Source organism: Chiloscyllium plagiosum, unplaced genomic scaffold (genome assembly GCF_037043375.1).
Source record: "Chiloscyllium plagiosum isolate Xiang-an unplaced genomic scaffold, Cpla_swu_hap1 HiC_scaffold_23, whole genome shotgun sequence".
Lineage (NCBI taxonomy): Eukaryota > Metazoa > Chordata > Chondrichthyes > Orectolobiformes > Hemiscylliidae > Chiloscyllium > Chiloscyllium plagiosum.
Window position 1 is genome coordinate 3652157 of NW_028270161.1, and position 20635 is coordinate 3672791.

The 20635-nt window shown below is 42.5% G+C and overlaps 1 protein-coding gene across 1 annotated transcript in view; it reads left to right on the forward strand.

The window, feature by feature from the left end:
- The window catches only part of grm3 (glutamate receptor, metabotropic 3), a 252265-nt gene extending 233913 nt beyond the window's left edge, over positions 1–18352 (forward strand). Inside the window, exons 6-7 of the mRNA XM_087999321.1 lie at positions 12857–13031; positions 17859–18352. Coding sequence (XP_087855447.1) covers positions 12857–13031; positions 17859–17935 — 252 coding nt within the window. The 3' untranslated portion in view covers positions 17936–18352. The remainder of the gene's footprint in view (positions 1–12856; positions 13032–17858) is intronic.
- The last annotated feature ends 2283 nt before the right edge of the window (positions 18353–20635 follow it).

Here is a 20635-nt window from a genome sequence, read left to right on the forward strand (position 1 = left end):
CATTGCAGCATTTACGAATGTCATTCAGAAATTAACTTTTAATAAGTAGGTGATGCAAATGCATCTGAATGCTGCAAAGTAAAAGAATGCAGATCCAATCAACTGTTTAAATTGCTCAAAATTGACAGTCCCCGGTAATGGAGAGTAGTTAGCTCCATTTGCCCAGAACAGTTAGCTGCCTGAGTTCGGTGGAGACAGTGTATGTGAACCATATCCAAAGTGGGAACAAATGCTTTAAAATCACAGCATGACAACAGTGACTAATGTATCGGTACATTGTTATACTTTTCCTTTGTTTGAAATTTGAATGTAGGTGTTATTTCCATTTGTTAAAGTGGTGAACCGAGGGATTTTACAGGATCAACACTTTACAGAGTAGTGGGAGCGCGTGAATCCTAGGTCACCAGAACTCAATTGTCTCACTCTATTGCAACTCCTACTGAGGTGAGATAACTCAGTAAAATACAGTAATTAAACCTGTGAGCCTCTAATTTGTACAACTCTATATCACACCTTTCAATAGATTCTGGGTCATGGGGAATGAAACTTACATATTCACTGAAATCTGTGTCCTTTCCCTTTTGTGTGGGTTTACCCAAACAGTGCCTGAGTTTGCAGATGGACTATCAAATACTGAGCAATCCACTTCACCTTTCTTTACAACAGAGATACGTCTCCATTATGTTTCAATAACATTTTGCTCTCGTGTGAGTTATTCACAGGTAAATGGTTGAATCACCCAAGCCTCCAACACAGTACCAGCATTGTCCATACAAATAGAATTCAGCACTTTCTTTTGCTCCTTCATGGGATGTGGGTGTCAGCATTTATCTCCGAGCCGCGATTACTCAAGAAGGTGGTAGTGAGCTGCCTTCTTCACCCACAACATTCGATTATTTCAGTTTTATTTTAGACCTTTTGTACAGTTTTGATACAATGTGAGGCGCTGCATTTTGAAAAAGCAAATCAGAGCAGGACTTATACATTTAATGCTAAGGTCCTGGGGAATGTTGCTGAACAAAGAGATCTTGGAGTGCAGGTTCATCGTTCCTTGAAAGTGGAGTCACAGTTAGAATAGGATAGTAAAGAAGGTGTTTGGTACAATTTCTTTTATTGGTCAGTGCATTGAGTACAGGAGTTGGGAGGTCATGATGCAACTGTACAGGACATTGGTTAGTCCACTTTTGGAATCCTCCATTCAGTTGTGGTCTCCCTGCTATAGATACGATGTTAGCAAGTTTTGAGAAGATTTGTAGCTCAGGTTGAGGTTCTGGATGTAGGTTTGCTCACTGAATTGGAAGGTTCATTTTCAGACATTTCGTCACCATACTAGGTAACATCTTCAGTGAGCCTCTGAATGCAGCACCGGTGGCATGGCCTGCTTTAGATTAGATTAGATTACAGTGTCGAAACAGGCCCTTCGGTCCAACAAGTCCACACCGACGCGCAACCCACCCATACCCCTACATTTATCCCTTACCTAACACTACGGGCAATTTAGCATGGCCAATTCACCTGACCTGCACATCTTTGGACTGTGGGAGGAAACCGGAGCACCCGGAGGAAACCCACGCAGACACGGGGAGAAGGTGCAAACTCCACACAGTCAGTCGCCTGAGGCGGGAATTGAACCCAGGTCTCTGGCGCTGTGAAGCAGCAGTGCTAACCACTGTGCCACCGTGCCGCCCAAACATATTTATATGTTTGAGTTTCTTAGGGTTAGTGATGTCATTTCCTGTGGCAATGTCATTTCCTGTGTTGATGTCATTTCCTGTTCTTTTTCTCAGGAGGTGGTAAATGGGATCCGAGTCAATGTGTTTGATCATAGAGTTCTGGTTGGAATGCCATGCTTCAAGGAATTCTCATGCATCTTTCTGTTTGGCTTGTCCTAGGATGGATGTGTTGTCCCAGTCGAAGTGGTGTCCTGTGTATGTTCATGTATGCTGGTGGCTAGTGTCCTGCTTGTTTGTCCAATGTAGTGTTTGTTATAGTTCTTGCAAGATATTTTGTAAATTACATTAGTTTTGCTTGTTGTCTGTAGAGGGTCTTTCAAGTTCATTAGCTGCTGTTTTAGTGTGTTGGTGGGTTTGTGGGCTGCCATGATGCCAAGGGGTCTGAGTAGTCCAGCAGTCATTTCCAAGATGTCTTTGATGCAGGCGAGAGTGGCTAGGGTTTCTGGACTTGTTTTGTCTGTTATTGGTTTGTTGCTCAGAAATCAGTGGACTGTGTTCATTGAGTACCCGTTCTTTTTAAAGGACTCTATACAGACAGCAAGCAAAATTAATGCCATTTACATTACATGAAATCAAATAGCCACAAAACGACATGACCCACTCTCAGTAATATCTTTACAAATGGATGAGGAAGGACACCACTTCGACTGGGACAACACATTGATCCTAGGCCAAACAGAGACACGCACAAGAATTCCTATAAGCATGGCATTCCAACCAAAACTCTATCATCAAACACATTGACTTGGATCCCATTTAGCACCCGCTGAGAAAAAGTACAGGAAATGACATCACCATAGGAAATGATGTCACCACAGGAAATGAAATCACCAACCATAGGAAACTCAAACATATAAATAGAAAACGGGCTATACCACCTGTGCTTCATTCAGATGCTCACTGAAGATGTTACCTAGTATGGTGACAAAACATCTGGAAATGATCCTTCGAGCTCAGCGAGCAAACCTACATCCAGAAAGGGTTCAGAAAAGATTTACAAAGATGTTGCCAAGGTTGGAGGGTTTGAGCTATAGGGAGAGGCTGAATAGGTTGGGACTGTTTTCCCTGGAGCGTTGGAGGTTGAGGGATCATGTTGCAGCTATACAGGACATAGCTTATAGAGATTTATAAAATCGTGAGGGGCATGGATAGGGTGAATAGGTCTTTTTGCCAGGGTAGGGGAGTCCATAACTAGATGGCATAGGTTTAAGGCAAAAGGGGAAAACCTTAAAAGGGACCAGAGGGACAACCTTCTCCCACAGAGGATGGTGTGTGTATGGAATGTGCTGTCAGAGAAAGTGGTGGAGGCTGGTACAATGACAACATTTAAAAGGCATCTGGATGGGTATATGAATAGGAAGGGTTTAGAGGGATATAGGCCAAATGCTGTCAATGGGATTAGATTTATTTAGGATATCTGGTCAGCATGGATTAGTTGAAACAGGATCTGTTTTCATGCTGTACAGCTCTATGACTCTGACTGAGTTGCTTTCTGGATCATTTCAGAGAGCAATTGAGAGTCAGCCACATGGCTATGTGCCTGGAGTCACATGTAGGCCAGATTGGGTAAGGATAGAAGTTTCCTTCCTTGAAAGGTTTCACTGAGCTAACTGTGTTTTCATGGCCATCTGGTAGTCACCATTACTGGCTGGTAACCATTATACCAGTAGCTTTCTATTCAAGAACTGTTTCATCTGAATTCTCCAGATAGCACTGTCGAATATAAACCCATCTGGATCATTCGTCAAGGCTTCTGAACTCTTTTAATTAGAACAAAATCTGGAAAAGCTCAGCAAGTCTGGTGGCAGCTGGAGAGAGAGAGAGACAAGTCAAAGTAAAATACTGAGGCTGCTGGAAATCTAAAACAAACTCAGAAAATGCTAGAGAAGCTCAGCAGGTCTGTCAGCACCTATGGACATTGAGACAGAGTTAACATTCTGAGTCCAATATGACATTTTAGAACAGTTCAGAAGTGGAAAATGAGGTGTTGTTCTTCCAGCCTGCACTGAGCTTCCCTGGAGCACTGCAGCAAAAGCGGGACAGAGATGTTGGCCAGAGAACAGGATGGGGGGTTAAAGTGGCAGGCAACTGGAAGCTCAGGGTCATTTTTTTTTGCAAAAAGAACACAAATGTTCTGCAAAGCGTTCACCCAATCTATGCTTTGTCTCCCCAATGTAGAGGAGACCACATTGGGAGCAGCGAATGCAGCAGACTAGATTGTGGGGAGTGCAGGTAAAGTGCTGCTTCACCTGGAAGGTGTGTCTGGGCCCCTGGATACTGAAGAGGGAGGAGGGAAATGGGCAGGTGTTATACATCCAATTATATGGGTCATTCTCTATCTCTCTCTCTATCTCTCTTGGCTCCACCTTCGCCCATGCACTCGCTGTCTTTCCCCCCACCCCTGACTTCAGCATATAAGTGACCTTTTCCTAGGTTTAATCAGTTCTGAGGAGGGTCACTGGACTTGAAACATTCACTCTGTTTCTGTCTCCACAGATGTTTCCAGACCTGCTGAGTTCCTCCAGCACTTCCTGCTTTGGTTTGCCCTTACTTGATTGATTGATTTATTGTTGTCGCATGTACCAAGATACAGTGAAAAGGGTTGTTTTGTGTGTTCTACAAGCAGATCATACCATACACAGTGCATCAGGGTAACAGAACCGAGTGCAGAATACAGTGTTACAGCTACAGAGAAGGTGCAGAGAGAGAGATCAACATTAACATTTGAGAGGTCCATTGTAAAGTCTGATAATAGTGGGGAAGAAGCTGTTCTTGAAGTTGTTCTTTCGTGTATTCAAACTTTTACATTTTCTGCCTAGCAGAAGAGGTTGGAAGAGAGTATAACCAGGGTGGGAGGAGTCTTTGATGATGTTGGTTGTTTTCCTGAGGCAGTGGGAAGTGTAGATGGAGTCAGTGATTGGAAGGCTGGTTTGCGTGATGGAGTGGGCTGTGTTCACAACTCTCTGTAGTTTCTTGCGGCCTTAGGCAGAGCAGAGACCAAACTGTGCTGTGACACATCCACACAGGATGCACTGTCCTTTATTAAGTTCCCCTGCTTTTTCTCTCTCCCCAGTGTTCCCCGTCCTCAACATGCAGGTCCTGCCCTTCCCTGTCCCAGTGACTATCGCCTCTGCATGCTAGTTTGCTCCCTTCCTTCCTCATGCTCATTTCTGTGCCCCCCAACCACCACATCCTTGATTTTCCATTGCCTGCCAATCAATCCACCTAGCCCACTTTTCTGTCCACCTTTTGAGTAGATCTTCACTTGCCTGGCCCAATCAAGTCTGATGGAATCAACCAGAATGGGCCGGCTAGCCTTCACCCTGATCAAAGCAGAGAACTGATGACTCAGGCATGTCATTGGCTGGTGGATCCTGTGAGGCCTCAGTCCTTACATTGAAAGTCTTTGAGCAAATAAATGGTTTGTTTACATTAGAATCATAGTATCCCTACAGTGTGGAAGCAGACCATCCATCCCATCAAGTCATACCAACCCTCTGAAGATCATCCACCCCAACTCTGTAACCCTGCATTTACCATGGATAATCCATCTAATCTGCACAATCCTGGACTGAGAGAGGAAGTCCAGACAGAGGTTTGGAGAATGTACAACGCGCAACAGGGGCAGGGGTCACCTGAGACTGGAAATGAACCCAGGTCCCTGGTGCTGTGAAGCAGCAGTGCTAACCACTGTGCTACCATGCTGCCCACGTTAGTGAGGATGTTTCTACTCACCCAATCTTGGTGGGAGCAGTCTGCCTCAGCAGTTAAACACCTCAAAGCTATGAGGTGCATAAGCGTATGTTTCCCATTCCTGACTGACAACCATTGTACCTGTTAACAAAGTTCCACTCAGTTGAGGAGTTAATAAGCTTTATAACATTATAATCCTATTGCAAAACTGCTTCCCAACTATTGGGAGACCTGACCCAACTGAAAAGTTTTGAAAATTAAACCAAAGCACTTGAACCTGTCATCGGGAAACTATATTTTTGACTCCTTCCCATTAATGTTCCTGAGCCACCGTTCAGAAAGCATGAAGAATTCCAACCATTAACTCTGTTTCTCTTCCTCTCTTTCTCTCTCTCTTCAAAGATGCTGTCTGATTTGTTTTCTGTTTTTTTTTTCAGATTTCTGGCATTCATAGTATTTAGTTCTTTTCCTGTACAATATTGGCCCAGTAACATAGCCACTATGTTGCTGAAATGTACAATTAGCACATTAGAATAAAACTGTTTTGCACATTGTCATCAACTTAGTTTGACAAGTGATTTCAGACAATACGTAATACAGCAATCTCGGAGTCAAATTATACTTGGATCAGTTGGTATCTCCATGTAACATTACGAAGTGAAAATGTCGCAGAGTCAATTTCAAGCCAAAATTCTAACATGAATTTGATTTCTTATGTCACAAAGCTGGTCCCTTTTTTTCTAAAAGCTGTTCCTTGGCTCAAGGAGACTCTGTCCTTGGTTTTTCTCAGAGGGGTGATAAACTGGGCCGAGCTCCGATCAGACTGGTTTGGTACAGAGATGAAAAGGATTGAGAGGCCTTTTGTTTATATGTAAACAGATGAGATTTCAGGGCAAAGTGGTCATGTTTTAGCAGTGACCTGTATAATGAAAGGGGAGTGGTCAGCTCTCTAGCTGAGCAGTTTTAGTTCAGTCTTGAACTGGGAAATTCAACACGGAGCTGTGTGGGGACTCTTGCTCTCTCTTTTCTGTCCTTTAATTTTAACCTGTAAGCATGTGTTCTATTTATACTGGTTTTTAAAGAGAGTTTGCTTATTGAGACTGTTGTGTATATTCGGAACAGAATAATTAAGTCTAGTTGGATAGGCTGAGTTCTGTAGGGATTCTTTATTCTGTTCTTTGTGTTTCATTGTGTAATTTTGTGAATAAATTTTTGTCTGTTTTAAAATCTAGTAGTCTACCTAGCTATCTTACTCTGGGTAATTTCCGTTGTACACTTACCGAAACAAATTGCAAAGTTAGGTCTAGGGCTGTTGCTTTGAGTGGTCTGGCCTAGTCCATAACAGATTGGGGGCTCTTTGCGGGATTTTAACAGCGAGTGGTAGGTGCTCGTGTCTTTATTTCAGGTGTTGGTTTGGTTGGGTAGACAAAGCTTGGAATCGTAAAGGCTCTTTCAGTCGCCGAGGTTCTCTGGGTGTGGATGCCGTGACTTTGGAAGGTTTGTAAAAAGTGAATAAGACCAAGTTGCAAGAATTAGCAGAGAAGCTTCATTTGGAACTGCCTGCTTCTGTGAGGAAAGGAGAGATAACTACAGCAGTAGCTCAGCATTTAAACTTGCTGGAGAAACCATCAGAATCTATAACGATGGCAAGGATTCAATTGTAAATGAAGCAGCTTGAGTTAGAGGCGAGAGCTAAGGAAAGGGCAGCAGAAATAAAACAGTTTGAGTGACGATTAAAAGCAGAACAGACAGAAAAACAGAAAGCTTTTGAACTTCAAAAGCTGACACTTAAAAAGGAAAGGCAGCTTAAAAGGCTGGAGATAAAGGCTGAGGGTCGGCCTAGTGAGGAAGAGAGTGAGGAGGAGCAAGCCCCTGGTAGTCAGGAGCCGAGTCAAAAACTATTTAAGTATGTTCAAGCATTGCTTACATTTGATGAGAAGGATGTGGAAGCCTTTTTCATCTCATTTGAGAAGGTGGCTAAACAATGCAGTGGCCAGTGGCAATGTGGGTTTTGTTGATCCAAACAGAACTTGTAGTAGGGCTAGTGAGGTATTCACATCCCTATCAGAGGAGGTATCTGGGGTGTTTGAGGAGGTGAAAAAAGTCATTTTAACTGCAAATAAGCTTGTACCAGAAACCTACAGACAATGTTTCAGGAATCGAAGGAGGGGCCCTGGTCAAACCTACTTTGAGTTTGAAAGGATCAAACAGAGCAATTTCAATAAAAGCGAATTACTGCGGATGCTGGAATCTGAAACCAAAAGAGAAAATGCTGGAAAATCTCAGCAGGTCTGGCAGCATCTGTAAGGAGAGAAAAGAGCTGACCTTTGACAAAAGGTCAGTTAGACTCGAAATGTCAGCTCTCTTCTCTCCTTACAGACGCTGCCAGACCAGCTGAGATTTTCCAGCATTTTCTCTCTTGGTTTCAGAGTAATTTCGTTAGATGGATAAGAGCTTTAAAAATCGAGCAAATCTATGATGACCTTAGAGAGGTATTATTTTGGACATGATTTGGAGATGCTGGTGTTGGACTGGGGTGTACAAAGTTAAAAATCACACAACACCAGGTTATAGTCCAACAGGATTAATTGGAAGCACACTAGCTTTCGGAGCGACGCTCCTTCATCAGGTGATTGTGGAGGGCTCAATCGTAACACAAAATATATAGCTAATTCTGTGTTACGATCAAGCCTACCACAATCACCTGATGAAGGAGGGTCGCTCCGAAAGCTAGTGTGCTTCCAATTAGACTGTTGGACTATAACCTAGGAGGAGAAAGTGAGGTCTGCAGATGCTGGAGATCAAAGTTGAAACTTTATTGCTGGAACAGCACAGCAGGTCAGGCAGCATCCAGGGAACAGGAGATTCGACGTTTCGGGCACAGGCCCTTCTTCAGGAATGAGCAGTGTTGTATTATTTTGGAGGAATTCAAAAATTCACTGCCTGAAGTAGTGCGAACTCATGGGGAAGAGCAGAGAGTTAAAACAGCAAGGTTAGCAGCTGGAGGGGCTGATGTTTATGAGCTGGTTTAGCTTCCAGAATCAATCTCAGTCCATGAGGGATAGAAACTGCGGCAAAGAGAAATCCTCATGTGGAAAGGGAAAGGTAGATCTCAGTGATGATCATATGGAGAACTTAACACAGGGTAAAAAAGAAACCCTTGAGGGGGACAAAGAAGTTAAAAATCTCCGGTGTTTTCATTGTTATAAAGTGGGCCACACAAAACCACAGTGTTGGTGGGTAAGGAAAAAGCCAGATGTAGGTAAACCAGACAAGCCTGGGGGTTTTGTTGGACTGGTAACAAAAAGCACAAGGGAAGTTAGACAACTGCCTCAGAGTGTACAAGATGTCCAGAGGTTGGTTAAGGAGGAAGTGCCAGATCTGCTGAAAAAATGTACACGCAAGGGTAAAGTTTATTCACATAGGCCAGGAGCAGCAGGTAAGGAGGTTACAATATTAAGGATCACAGGATATGTACTCCTGAGGGACTATTGCCAGGAAGGGTGCTGGTAACAGGAATTCATGGTGAGACAAAAAGTGCTCAATTATGTAAAGTGAGGCTAGAGTGTCCAGAGAAGAGTGGAGAATCTGTGATAGGAGTACTGGACAAACTCTCCTCTAGCTTATCTCTCCATACTTCAGGCTCTCTGCCTTTATTCCTGATGAAGGGCTTTTGCCCGAAACGTCGATTTTACTGCTCCTCGGATGCTGCCTGAACTGCTGTGCTCTTCCAGCACCACTGATCCAGAATCTGATTTCCAGCATCTGCAGTCATTGTTTTTACCCCGTACTGGACAAACTCTCAGCTCAAAGAATATAATCTGTCCTTGCAAATGATAGAGCTGATTCACCAATAGGTGGGCTGCCTACTCTAGTTGAAAAGCCAGTGGAGACGTAGACAACTGAAGACCTGGAGAATGTTTATCCAGGAATGTTCCCTGATTGTGTGATCATAAGATCACAGGGGCACAAGTTGAAACAGGAGAGATCAAAAGGCACAGATAAGGAAGCTGATGTAGTGTTATCTGAAACTTTCTTTGATCAGATAAGTGGAGCAGAGAAGGGGCAAATAGGTAAACATGCCAATAATTTTAGCTCTGCTAAGCTGATTGAATTACAGCAAAAAGATGAGGAATAAAAACAGTTATATCAAAAGGCATTTACAAAGAAAGAAAGTGAATGCATTCCTGTGTGTTATTACTTAACAAATGATGTCTTAATAAGGAAATGGAGACCATCACACATTCAAGTAGATCAGAAATGGGCAGAGATTCATCAAATTGGTTTGCCAGTAGGATATAGAAAGGAGGTGCTGTGAGCGGTGCATGAGCTACCACTTGGAGGTCATTTAGGGGTGAGGAAAACACAGGCTAAAATACAAAGACATTTTTACACAAGGATGTAATTGAGTTTTGCCAGACGTGTCATACATGTCAGCTAACCGGAAAACCACAGGCAGTAATAAAACCTGCACCTTTAATACCTATTCCTGCATTTGAGGAACCTTTCACAAGAGTCTTGATTGATTGCATAGGTCCCCTACGTCAAACAAAAAGTGGGAATAAGGATTTATTAACAATAATGGATGTGTCGACTAGATTTCCATAGGCTATCCCATTACGCAACATCTAAAAGGGCTGTAGAAGAAATACTTAATTTTTTCTACTAGATACAGACTACCAATAGAATTCCAGTCAGATTAAGGATCAAACTTCACATCCAAACTATTCAAGGAGGTTATGGATAACTTGGGAATAAAGCAATTCAAACCTACTGCGTACCATCCGGAATCACAGGGAGCGCTAGAGTGGTGACATCAAACACTGAAGACCATGTTGAGGGCTTATGGTCAGGATTATCCAGGCGATTGGGAAAGGGAGTTCTGTTTGTACTTTTTGTGATCAGAGATTCACCGAATGAATCAACCAAATTCAGTCCATTTGAATTAATTTTGGGGCATGAAGTAAGAGGACCGTTAAAATTGATTAAGGAGAAATTAATTAGTCAGCATTCAGAGACCACCCATTTGGACTATGTGTCAAATTTTAGAGAACAATTAAATGGAGCTGGAGAACTGGCTGGGCAACATTTAAAGGTATCACAGCACACAACAAAACAGGAAGCCAATAAAAAATCACATTCGCAATTTTGTAATTGGGGAATAAGATATTGGTGTTACTTCCAGTAATAGGTGAGCCTTTAAAAGCAAGGTTTAGTGGACCTTGTCAAATTCATAGGAAATTGAGTGAAGTGAACTGCTTGATAAGGACTCCAGACAGGAAGAAATCTCACAGAGTGTCGTGTGAATTCGCTGAAAAGGTAATTTGATCGGGAAGGAAAGCAAGAGGAGAAGGTGTTAATGATTACAGCCCAGAAGGAAGAACCAAGTTCAGAGGATTCTGAATTAGACAATCCTCAAATCAAATCGGACAATGGGGAAGTTGCCAAAAATTGGGATAAATTATTCAGTTACCTTCGACAAGAAAATCGAAATGACCTGAAAGAGTTATTGCTATCTCATGGGAAGATAAGTGGAAATAAACTGGGAAGTACTAACATAATTGTGCATGATATAGAGATAGGAGATGCTATTCTGATTAAGCAACATCCTTATAGGCGTAACCCTCTAAAGTTGGCACAGGTTCAGAAGGAGATGCCAGTAATGTGGGTGTTGGTGCGGTGCTCCTGCAGGAGGATGACGAGGGAATAGAAAGATCCATTAGGTATTTTTCCAGGAGGTTAAACGTTCGTCAACAGAAATATTTAATGGTGGAGAAAGAGACTTTAAGCTTGATGGTGACATTACAACATTTCAGTGTTTATGTTACCAGCAATGCATCTGAGACAAACATATACACTGATCACAACCATTGACATTTGTGGAAACATTTAAGGACAAAAACACCAGCCTGTTTGGATGGAGCTTGTTGTTGCAGCCGTTCAATGTGACAATTGTGCAGGTGGCAGGTCACGGAAACGTGATTGGCGATGTGTTATCGAGTTTCAAACGAGATACGGAGGCATTCGGTGGTGGGTGTACAGGGTTGTGCATGTTTGCCATGTTTATTGTTAGTATAGTGCATATGTGTGTTTAGACTACTAACTGGGTTTTACAGGGTTAAAAGTGAAGCCATCTTTTGGTATTGACGGTTCATTTTTCTTAAGGGGGGAGATGTCACAAAGTTAGTCCCTTTTTTTCTAAAAGCTGTCCCTTGGCTCAAGGAGACTCTGTCCTTGAATACTTTCAAAGGGGCAATAAACCAGGCCGGGCTCCGATCAGTCTGGTTTGGTACAGAGATGGAAAGGATTTTTAGAGGCCTTTTGTTTGTATGAGACATCAGGCCAAAGTGGTCATGTTTTAGAAGTGACCTGTATAAAGAAAGGGGAGTGGTCAGGTCTTTAGCTGAGCTGAGGAGTTTTAGATCAGCCCTGAACTGGTGAGAAATTCAACAGGGAGCTGTGTGGAAACTCTCTCTCTCTCTCTTTTCTGCCCTTCAACTTCAACCTGTAAGCATGTGTTCCATTGAAAGGGAGTTTGTTTATTGGGACTGTTGTGTATATTCGGAACAGCATAATTAAGTTTCGCTGGATAGGTTAAGTTCTGTAGGGGTTCTTTATTCTGTTCTTTGTGTTTCACTGTGTAATTTTGTGAATAAACTTTTGTCTATTTTAAAATCTAGTAGTCAACCTAGCTATCTTACTCCAGGTAGTTTTCACCGTACACTTACCAAAACAAATTGCAAAGTTATGGTCTGGGGCTGCCTGCTTAAGAATGTTTTGAGTGGTCTGGCCTAGTCCATAACACTTTGAAAACAAAGGCAAGAATTACCATTAACATTGTAGCCATTGTAAATATCACAACACAATCGTCAAACTGCTTGAGAATTGTTACAATTCAGAAGGAGGCCATTCAGCCCATCGTGATTGCACCGTTTCTCTGAGCATTGACTTAGTGGCAAACCCCTGTCTTTTCCCCATAACCATGCACATTATTCTATTTAAACAATCAGCCAATACCCTTTTGAATACCTCAATTGAACAAACACATTGGCTGTTCCAAAGATAGCAATATCAACAGTAATTTATACTCTATGGCTTTTTGAAAAGTTAGATTGATTTTAGAACACCTTGATTCCTGGATTCTCAATCCATGGAATTCCCTCCTTAATGGCATTCTGGATATACCCACAGCATCTGTTCTGCAGTAGTTCAAGAAGGCAGCTCACCCCCACCTCCTCAAGACACAACTAGGGATGGGCAATAAATGCTGGGCCCAGCCTGCGATGCCCACATCCCCTGAATGAAAACCATGTCAGGAAACCTAACTCTTGATTTTGATCTGGAACAAGCACCTTTATAATTTGGGGTCAGTTTTATCTCCAAGCTATAAGAACGAGTTCAATAGTTTAATACTTGCTTTTGTTCTGCAGGTTCAGACGACGACCATGTGCATCTCCGTCAGTCTGAGCGGCTTTGTGGTGTTAGGCTGTCTCTTTGCACCAAAGGTGCACATTATTGTGTTTCAACCACAGAAGAATGTAACCAGCCACAGACTGACCATGAACAGGTTCAGTGTCAGCGGAACTGTCACTAGTCACTCACATTGTAAGTAAATAAAGGGGGATAATTCCGTTGCTTTTCTGTTTGTTACCTGCACCTTTGGCAGCAGAACATGTGAAACCCTGAAATAACAGACATCAATGCCGCAGCCACCACCACTCGGAAATTTTTAACTTGTATAAATTACCATGAAACCTTTTTCAATCATCCTCACCACTCACAAGGTTTTAGATCAGAGTGGTGCTGGAAAAGCACAGCAGGTCAGGCAGCATCCGAGGAGCAGGAGAATCGACGTTTTGGGCAGAATACCTTCATCAGGAATAGAGGCAGGGAGCCTCCGGGGTGGAGAGATAAATGAGAGGGGGGTGGGGTGGGGGAAGACAGCAGAGAGTACAATGGGTGATTGGGGGTGGGGATGGAGGTGATAGGTCAGAGAGGAGGGTGGGGGAAGGTAGCAAAGAGTACAATGGGTGAATGGGGGTGGGGATGAAGGTGATAGGTCAGAGAGAAGGGTGGGAGAAGGTAGCAAAGAGTACAATGGGTGATTGGGGGTGGGGATGGAGGTGATAGGTCAGAGGGGAGGGTGGGGGAAGGTAGCAAAGAGTACAATGCGTGAATGGGGGTGGGGATGGAGGTGATAAGTTAGAGGGGAGGGTGGGGGAAGGTAGCAAAGAGTACAATAGGTGAATGGGGGTAGGGATGGAGGTGATAGGTCAGAGGGGAGGGTGGGGGAAGGTAGCAAAGAGTACAATAGGCGAATGGTGGTGGGGATGGAGGTGATAGGTCAGAGGGGAGGGTGGAGTGATTGGTGAGAAGGGAGGTTGGCAGGTAGGACAGGTCATGGGGACAGTGCTGAGCTGGAAGGTTGGAACTGGGTAAGGTGGGGGGAGGGGAAATGAGGAAACTGGTCACATCCACATTGATGCCCTGGGGTTGAAGTGTTCCGAGGGGGAAGATGAGGCGTTCTTCCTCTAGGCATCGGGTGGTGAGGGAGCGGTGGTGGAGGAGACCCAGGACCTCCATGTTCTCCGCAGAGTGGGAGGGGGAGTTGATTTTTGGGCCACAGGGCGGTGGGTTGATTGGTGCGGGTGTCCCAGAGATGTTCCCTAAAGTGCTCTGCGAGGAGGCATCCAGTCTCCCTAATGTAGAGGAAACCGCATCGGGAGCAACGGATACAATAAATGACATTGGTGCATGTGCAGGTAAAACTTTGATGGATGTGGAAGGCTCCTTTAGGGCCTTGGATGGTGGTGAGGCACCGTCCCCATGACCAGTCCTACCTGTCAATCTCCCTTCCCAACTATCCACTCCACCCTCCCCTCTGACCTATCACCTCCATCCTCACCCCCATTCACCTATTGTACTCTTTGCTACCTTCCCCCACCGTCCCCTCTGACCTATCACCTCCATCCCCACCCCCATTCACCTATTGTACTCTTTGCTACCTTCCCCCACTGTCCCCTCTGACCTATCACCTCCATCCCCACCCCCATTCACTTATTGTACTCTTTGCTATCTTCTCCCCAGCCCCACCCCCCACCCCCCCCATATATCTCTCCACCCTGGAGGCTTTCTGCCTCTATTCCTGATGAAGGGCTTTTGCCCGAAACATCGATTTTCCTGCTCCTCGGATGCTGCCTGACCTGCTGTGCTTTTCCAGCAACACTCTGATCTAAACTCTGGTTTCCAGCATCTGCAGTCCTCACTTTTGCCTAGTTGATCCTCCCCATTCAAAATCCCACCTACATTTATGTCCTCAGTTAAGTTGGAAATACTACATTTTATACCCTCATTCTAATTGTTGATATCCATGATGAATAATTGGGGCCCAGTACTAATCTCTCCGGCATCCCACAAATCCATTCCGAAAATGAACCATTTATTACGAATCCCTGTTTCCTATCCGTGAACAAGTTCTTAATTCATGTCAGTATTTTACCGCCCATCCTATATGCTTTAATTTTGTACCATAATTACTTCATGTGAATAGCTTTCCGAAAATCCAAATATATCACATCCTCATGGTTCACCCTCATTTACTCATTATCCTCAAACATGATTTGTCAAACATGATTTGTCAAACATGATTTCTCTTTCGTAAACCAAAGCTGACTCTATGTGACACCATTGATTTTTTTTTAAGTCTCCTGTTATTTCATCCCTTTATAATAGACTCCAGCATTTTCCCGACACTGATATTAGGCTAAAGGTTATGTAATTCCTGTTATTCTCCATTCATCCCTTTTTAAACAGTAAACATGTGCAATCCTCCAAACTATGGGGATTATTACAGAATCTACAGAATTTTGAAAGATGACAACCAATACAAGCAATATTTCTACGGCCACCTCCTTTATTACCCTGGGATGTAGACTACCAGATCCTGGAGGTTTATCAGCTTCCAGTCACATTAATTTCTTGGCACTGCTTTTTACTAATTTCCTTCAATTCTTCCTTCACAAAAACCTTTGCTTTCTCTAGGAAGTTTTTTTTTTACTTCTTCTGTGTAGACAGATCAGAAGTTATTGTTTAATTACTCAGATGTTCCCTTTATTCTCCATTATCAATTCTGTAATGGGTTAACATTTGTCTTCAATAATCTTTTTATTTTTACAAATTCATAGATGTTTTTACAGTCTGATTTTAATGTTCCTTACACGTTTACTGTCATACTCTACTGTTCCTCATAATCAACACCTTGGTCCTCCTTTGCTGAATTCTAAACTGCTCCTAGTCTTCAGGCTTGCTACATTTTTGAGCAACATTATCGATCTCCTCTTTGGATCTGATACTATTTTTAATTTTCTTTGTTAGCCATGACCGTTGTGGTTTTTTTTGCCTGAAGTGGATGTATAAAAGCTGGAGTGCATGCAATTATTGCTTAAACACTAACCATTGCCCTTAGGTAATGTTATCTAGTTTATTGTGATATCAATCATGATTGGATGTTGGACCAGACTCAATGAGCCAATGGCCTAATTCTGCTCCTATATTTTATCGTCGAATTCACCCTCCATACCTTTGAAATGTCCTTGTTTAAATTTAAGGATCCTAATTTTGGAATGGACTACTTGACTTTCAATTCCAGTGAAATCATGTTATGATCACTTTTTCCTAAAGGACCTCTCACTTGAAGATTTAGCATTCTCATAGCACAAAACCAAATCTAGAAATGTCCATTCTTGAGTTAGTTCCTCAATCTACTGACCTAAAAAAAATTGTATACACTCCAAGAATTCATCTGCTACGGTTTTATTACTAATGTGGTCTGTCCAGTTTCTATGTACATGAAAGTCACCCATGATCACTATGGCTTGCTTGTTGCATGTGTATCTACCTTCCTGTTTAATGCCTTCCCCTAGCTCTCCATTATTATTTGGAGATGTGTAGATAACACCCATGAATGCTTTCCATCCCTGTTACTTCTTAGCTCCACACAAATTGATTCCACACCCAATTGACCTATGTCAAGAACCTTTCTCATTACTGAAGATGTTTCCATTTGTAGGAGAGACTAGGACCCAAGGGCACAGCCTTAGAAGACCTTTTCAAATGGAGACAAGAAGAATTGTCTTCAGCCAGAGAGCGGCGAATCTGTGGAATTCATTGTTACAGAAGGCTATGGAGGCCAGGTCATTCAGCATACTTAAGATGGAGATAGATAGGTTCTTGACTATCAAGGGGATCAAGGGTAATGGGGAGAAAACAGGAGAATGGGATGAGAAACTTATCAATTCAATGGCAAAAGACTTGACGGGTTGAATGGCCTAATTTCTGCCTTTGTGTTTTCTGGTCTTTATGGTTTTATTGCAGTAACTTAATCTTCCACCTCACCTCCATTTCTGTTCTTGCATTGGTCACCCTACAGCCATAAAGATAAGGGCATCATGGTACCAAAGTGCTGCACCCCCATCAGAGAGAGATACCTGGGAATGTGATGTAACCTGGGGGTTGCCACGCCCCTAGTGAGGGGATGGGTTGAGAAGGACCAGCCTTCATGGTCACCTCAGCTGGTGTGGAAATTGAGCCCACATTGTTGGCATCACTCTGCATTGCAAAGCAGAGAATCCAGCCACCTGAGCTAACTGACCACCATCCCTACAGCTTGGTCTCGATAATTGTAACCATATCATATCCATATTCGTGCTGTAAATACATCTACCTTATTGTGAATGTTCTGTCCTTGCAAGTTTTCTGTCATACTCTATTGCTCCTCTTAATTAACCCTTTAGTCCTGCTTTGCTGAATTCTCAACTGTTCCTAGTCTTCAGGCTTACTACAATTTTGAGCAACTTTATCTCTGTCCTCTATGGATCTGATACAATCTTTAATTTCCTTTGTTAGCCATGGCTGTTGCCTTTTTGCCTGAAGTGAATGTATAACTGCTTGAGAGCATGCATTTGTTCCTTAAATATTAACCATTGCCTTTTAGCGATGTTATCTAGACTAATTATTACAATTGAATTAATGTAATTATTATATATGAGAGAGGGAGAGCTATGGCATAAATAGTTGATATGAGTTTTGACCATTACACTGTTGAAAGTCTGGAGTTGACCTCATCACCATTGAGTCAGACTGAGAAAACTGACCAATATTCAAGCCCCTCATCAGTGCACCTGGGAAACACCTGATTGTGGACTTGTGCATGAGGATGGGATTGGACTCAGCTGTGATGCCTGTCTGAGTTGAACAGCCTCTAACACATGTAGCCTTGGCTGACATCAAGAAAGGACATTAATGCTGAGGAATCAAACAGCGAGAAGAACCAGATCAAACAGGAACGAAAGCAGTGGAAGTATAGAATTTTATTTGAATGATTGTGTATTGCTACATTCGGAGTAACTTGTCTTGATACTCTTGCTTTTACAGCATCTGCCAGTGCCCATTATGTTCCTACTGTTTGCAATGGAAGAGAAATTCTAGACTCAACTACGTCATCTTTGTGAGATTGTTTCCTAATACAGCTGTCAAACTGTTGTACTGTTAAATCTGCGCACACTGTGCTATGGTGAACCAGTAACCTGTTTTTGTAGAAACAGCGTAATAAATTATTTTTAAGGGCTGTAAATAACTAATAGTACTCTTGGATTTTTTTGGTTAATAGTATTTTATCCTGTAAATAACTATTATTTACATACATTGTTATAAACTGTTTACTTAGGACAAGTACTGTATGAAATATGACAAACTGACTATTATAAAGTTTTGAGGTTTTATTACCACTTGATGTATTTGCAATAGAATGCTTAGTAATTTTTATGTTGTATATATAAATAGTTACATTATGTAACTTATGGTTCTAACAGCACAAAACAAGACTTCATTGTAAAATAAACTGAATAAAAACCTGACTACTGATAGGACTGATTTAGTACTCAGTATTTTTAATTTATGTAGCATCTTTCTCTCAATGGAGTTGTCCGAGATTTTTATAAGACTCAGTAGAAATCATTGCAAAACTATACCTTGTTCTCCTGCCTAACCACTTCTCTGTAAACAAAAAGGTGTTAAATAACTTATTACAATGATTTTTCCCCAACATGTCGTGCATCCACCCTCCCCCTCCCCCACCTCGGTCATATACAATAAACAGCTATTTTGTTTGACAAATCTCAGTTGTTTCCTTTTTTAATACTGAAATGATTTTATTATAATGATGAATGCAGCAGCAATTTTTCTCGCAAGGTGTGAAGGTAATGGTCTGGATCTTTTGAAATAACTGGTTGAACCAAAGTATAACTAAATGGTTCTTATTTGGATTAGGTTGGAAGTTGAATCTGTTATTCCTCTCCAGTCAGAAGTCACACCACACCAAGTTATACTCCAATAGGTTTATTTGAAATCACAAGCTTTCAGGTTTACCTAACGAAGGAGCAGTGCTCTGGAAGTTTGTGATTTCAGATAAACCTGTTGGAAACACCCTTGAGGTGTTCAGGGAGAGGTGGGCACCGCAGGGAGTGGAGTGTTTTATTTCCCCCTCCAACTCTATTTTGATTTAATCCCTGCCCTCCCCTTCACTTTTTTGGTCACACAGCATTTCTCATTGATGAGAAGGGTACTACTTGTCACTGGCCACTCGGGTGTTTCTTCCTGGTGGTGGAAAATGAATAAAGATTTGTACACCTTAAGTCTTTCACTGTGTCTCACACCTGCACACACACAACATGGGTGCTGGGGAAAATATAAGCACTACTGCTGCTAGGTGGTAGTGTGGAGGATGGGGAAAACCAGGAGATTTAGAATCTCCTTAGTTAAAAAAAATTAAACTAGGAGATTGAGTCTCCTCAGTTTAGGGGACTGACTCTGTGAAAAAAGAATAAACCTGTTGGACTATAACCTGGTGCAGTGCGACTTCTGACATCGTCCACCTCAGTCCAACACCAGCCCCTCCACATCACTCTCTCCAAATTAATTTCCTTAGATATTTTACAACCACAGTTATCACTAACATTGCTTCTCTCCCCAACCCCATGCAAACCTTGAAGTCCCATGAAGATCGATCTGGCTTCCTTCTTTTCCTCATTTTCATACAGCATTTTTGTAGATATGGGGCAGCTGCTGTGTGATGCCATCTCTCCCATTTCTTTCAACCCTCCTACTGGGCTCTGTTGAACAGACTGCTCCAACAGGCAGTCTTGGGGATGTCATATCTTATTCAGGCAGATCTAAGCCATAATCTTTGGTTTAAATATAAATCCAGGTTCAGATCACCCTCCCATCACCCAATCAATGGTTGGCATTTTAAGCACCCCCTCCCACTGGGGTGGAGTGACATGGAGAGAAATTGCAGCACTGTGTGGTACAGAGTGATTGAAGAGACCTCACCATGAAATACAAAAATAGGTCAAATGTAGCTTCAGTAAGTGATCGGGGAAGCAAATGGATTGTAGGTTAGTTACAGCTATATACGGCCTTGAGGAGACCACATCCACAGTTCGATCTCCTCTTTGAGAAACCAATTTAATTGCTTCAGAAGAAGTTCAGAGAAAGTTCAATCAACTCCTTTTTGGGGTGAAAGGCTTATTAAAGGGTCTGTATCTGTTGTAGTTTAGAAGAACACAAGTCAGTCTTTTTAAAAAAAAAATAGGATCCTGAGGAGTTTGGGTGAAGTGGATACAAGATGGAAGTTTCCTCTTGTGAAGAAGAATAATAACAATTTCAGGCACAGTTTAAGAATAAGAGGTCTCCATTTTGTAATGCAGATGAAGAGATTTTCTTTTCCCTGACGATGCTGAACTATTGAATTCTCTTCCACAGAAGGTAGCGGAGGCTGTGTATTTACATTTGTTCAAGATTGAGTCAGATTATTAACTGACAAAGGTGTCAAGGGTTATAGCTGCAGACAGGAACATGGAACTAAGACACCAATCAAATCAGCCATGATCTTACAGCATGGCAGAGGAGAATTGAAGGGCTGAATGGCCTCCTACAGGAAAGGGGAGGGGGGTGTAACTAAGTAACGATACAGAGGTTATCATACCTGTATTCCAGCTGCCTCACCTGAATATTTCTGTACCTGTGTCTGTGTGTGTGAGAGAGAGAGACAAAGAGAAGTGCGGCGGGGGGGGGGGGTGGAATAGAGAACAGTTCTGATCCGAAATCTAGTGCCCAGCAAATGTCTCCCACCTCATGGTTCTACCCAACCT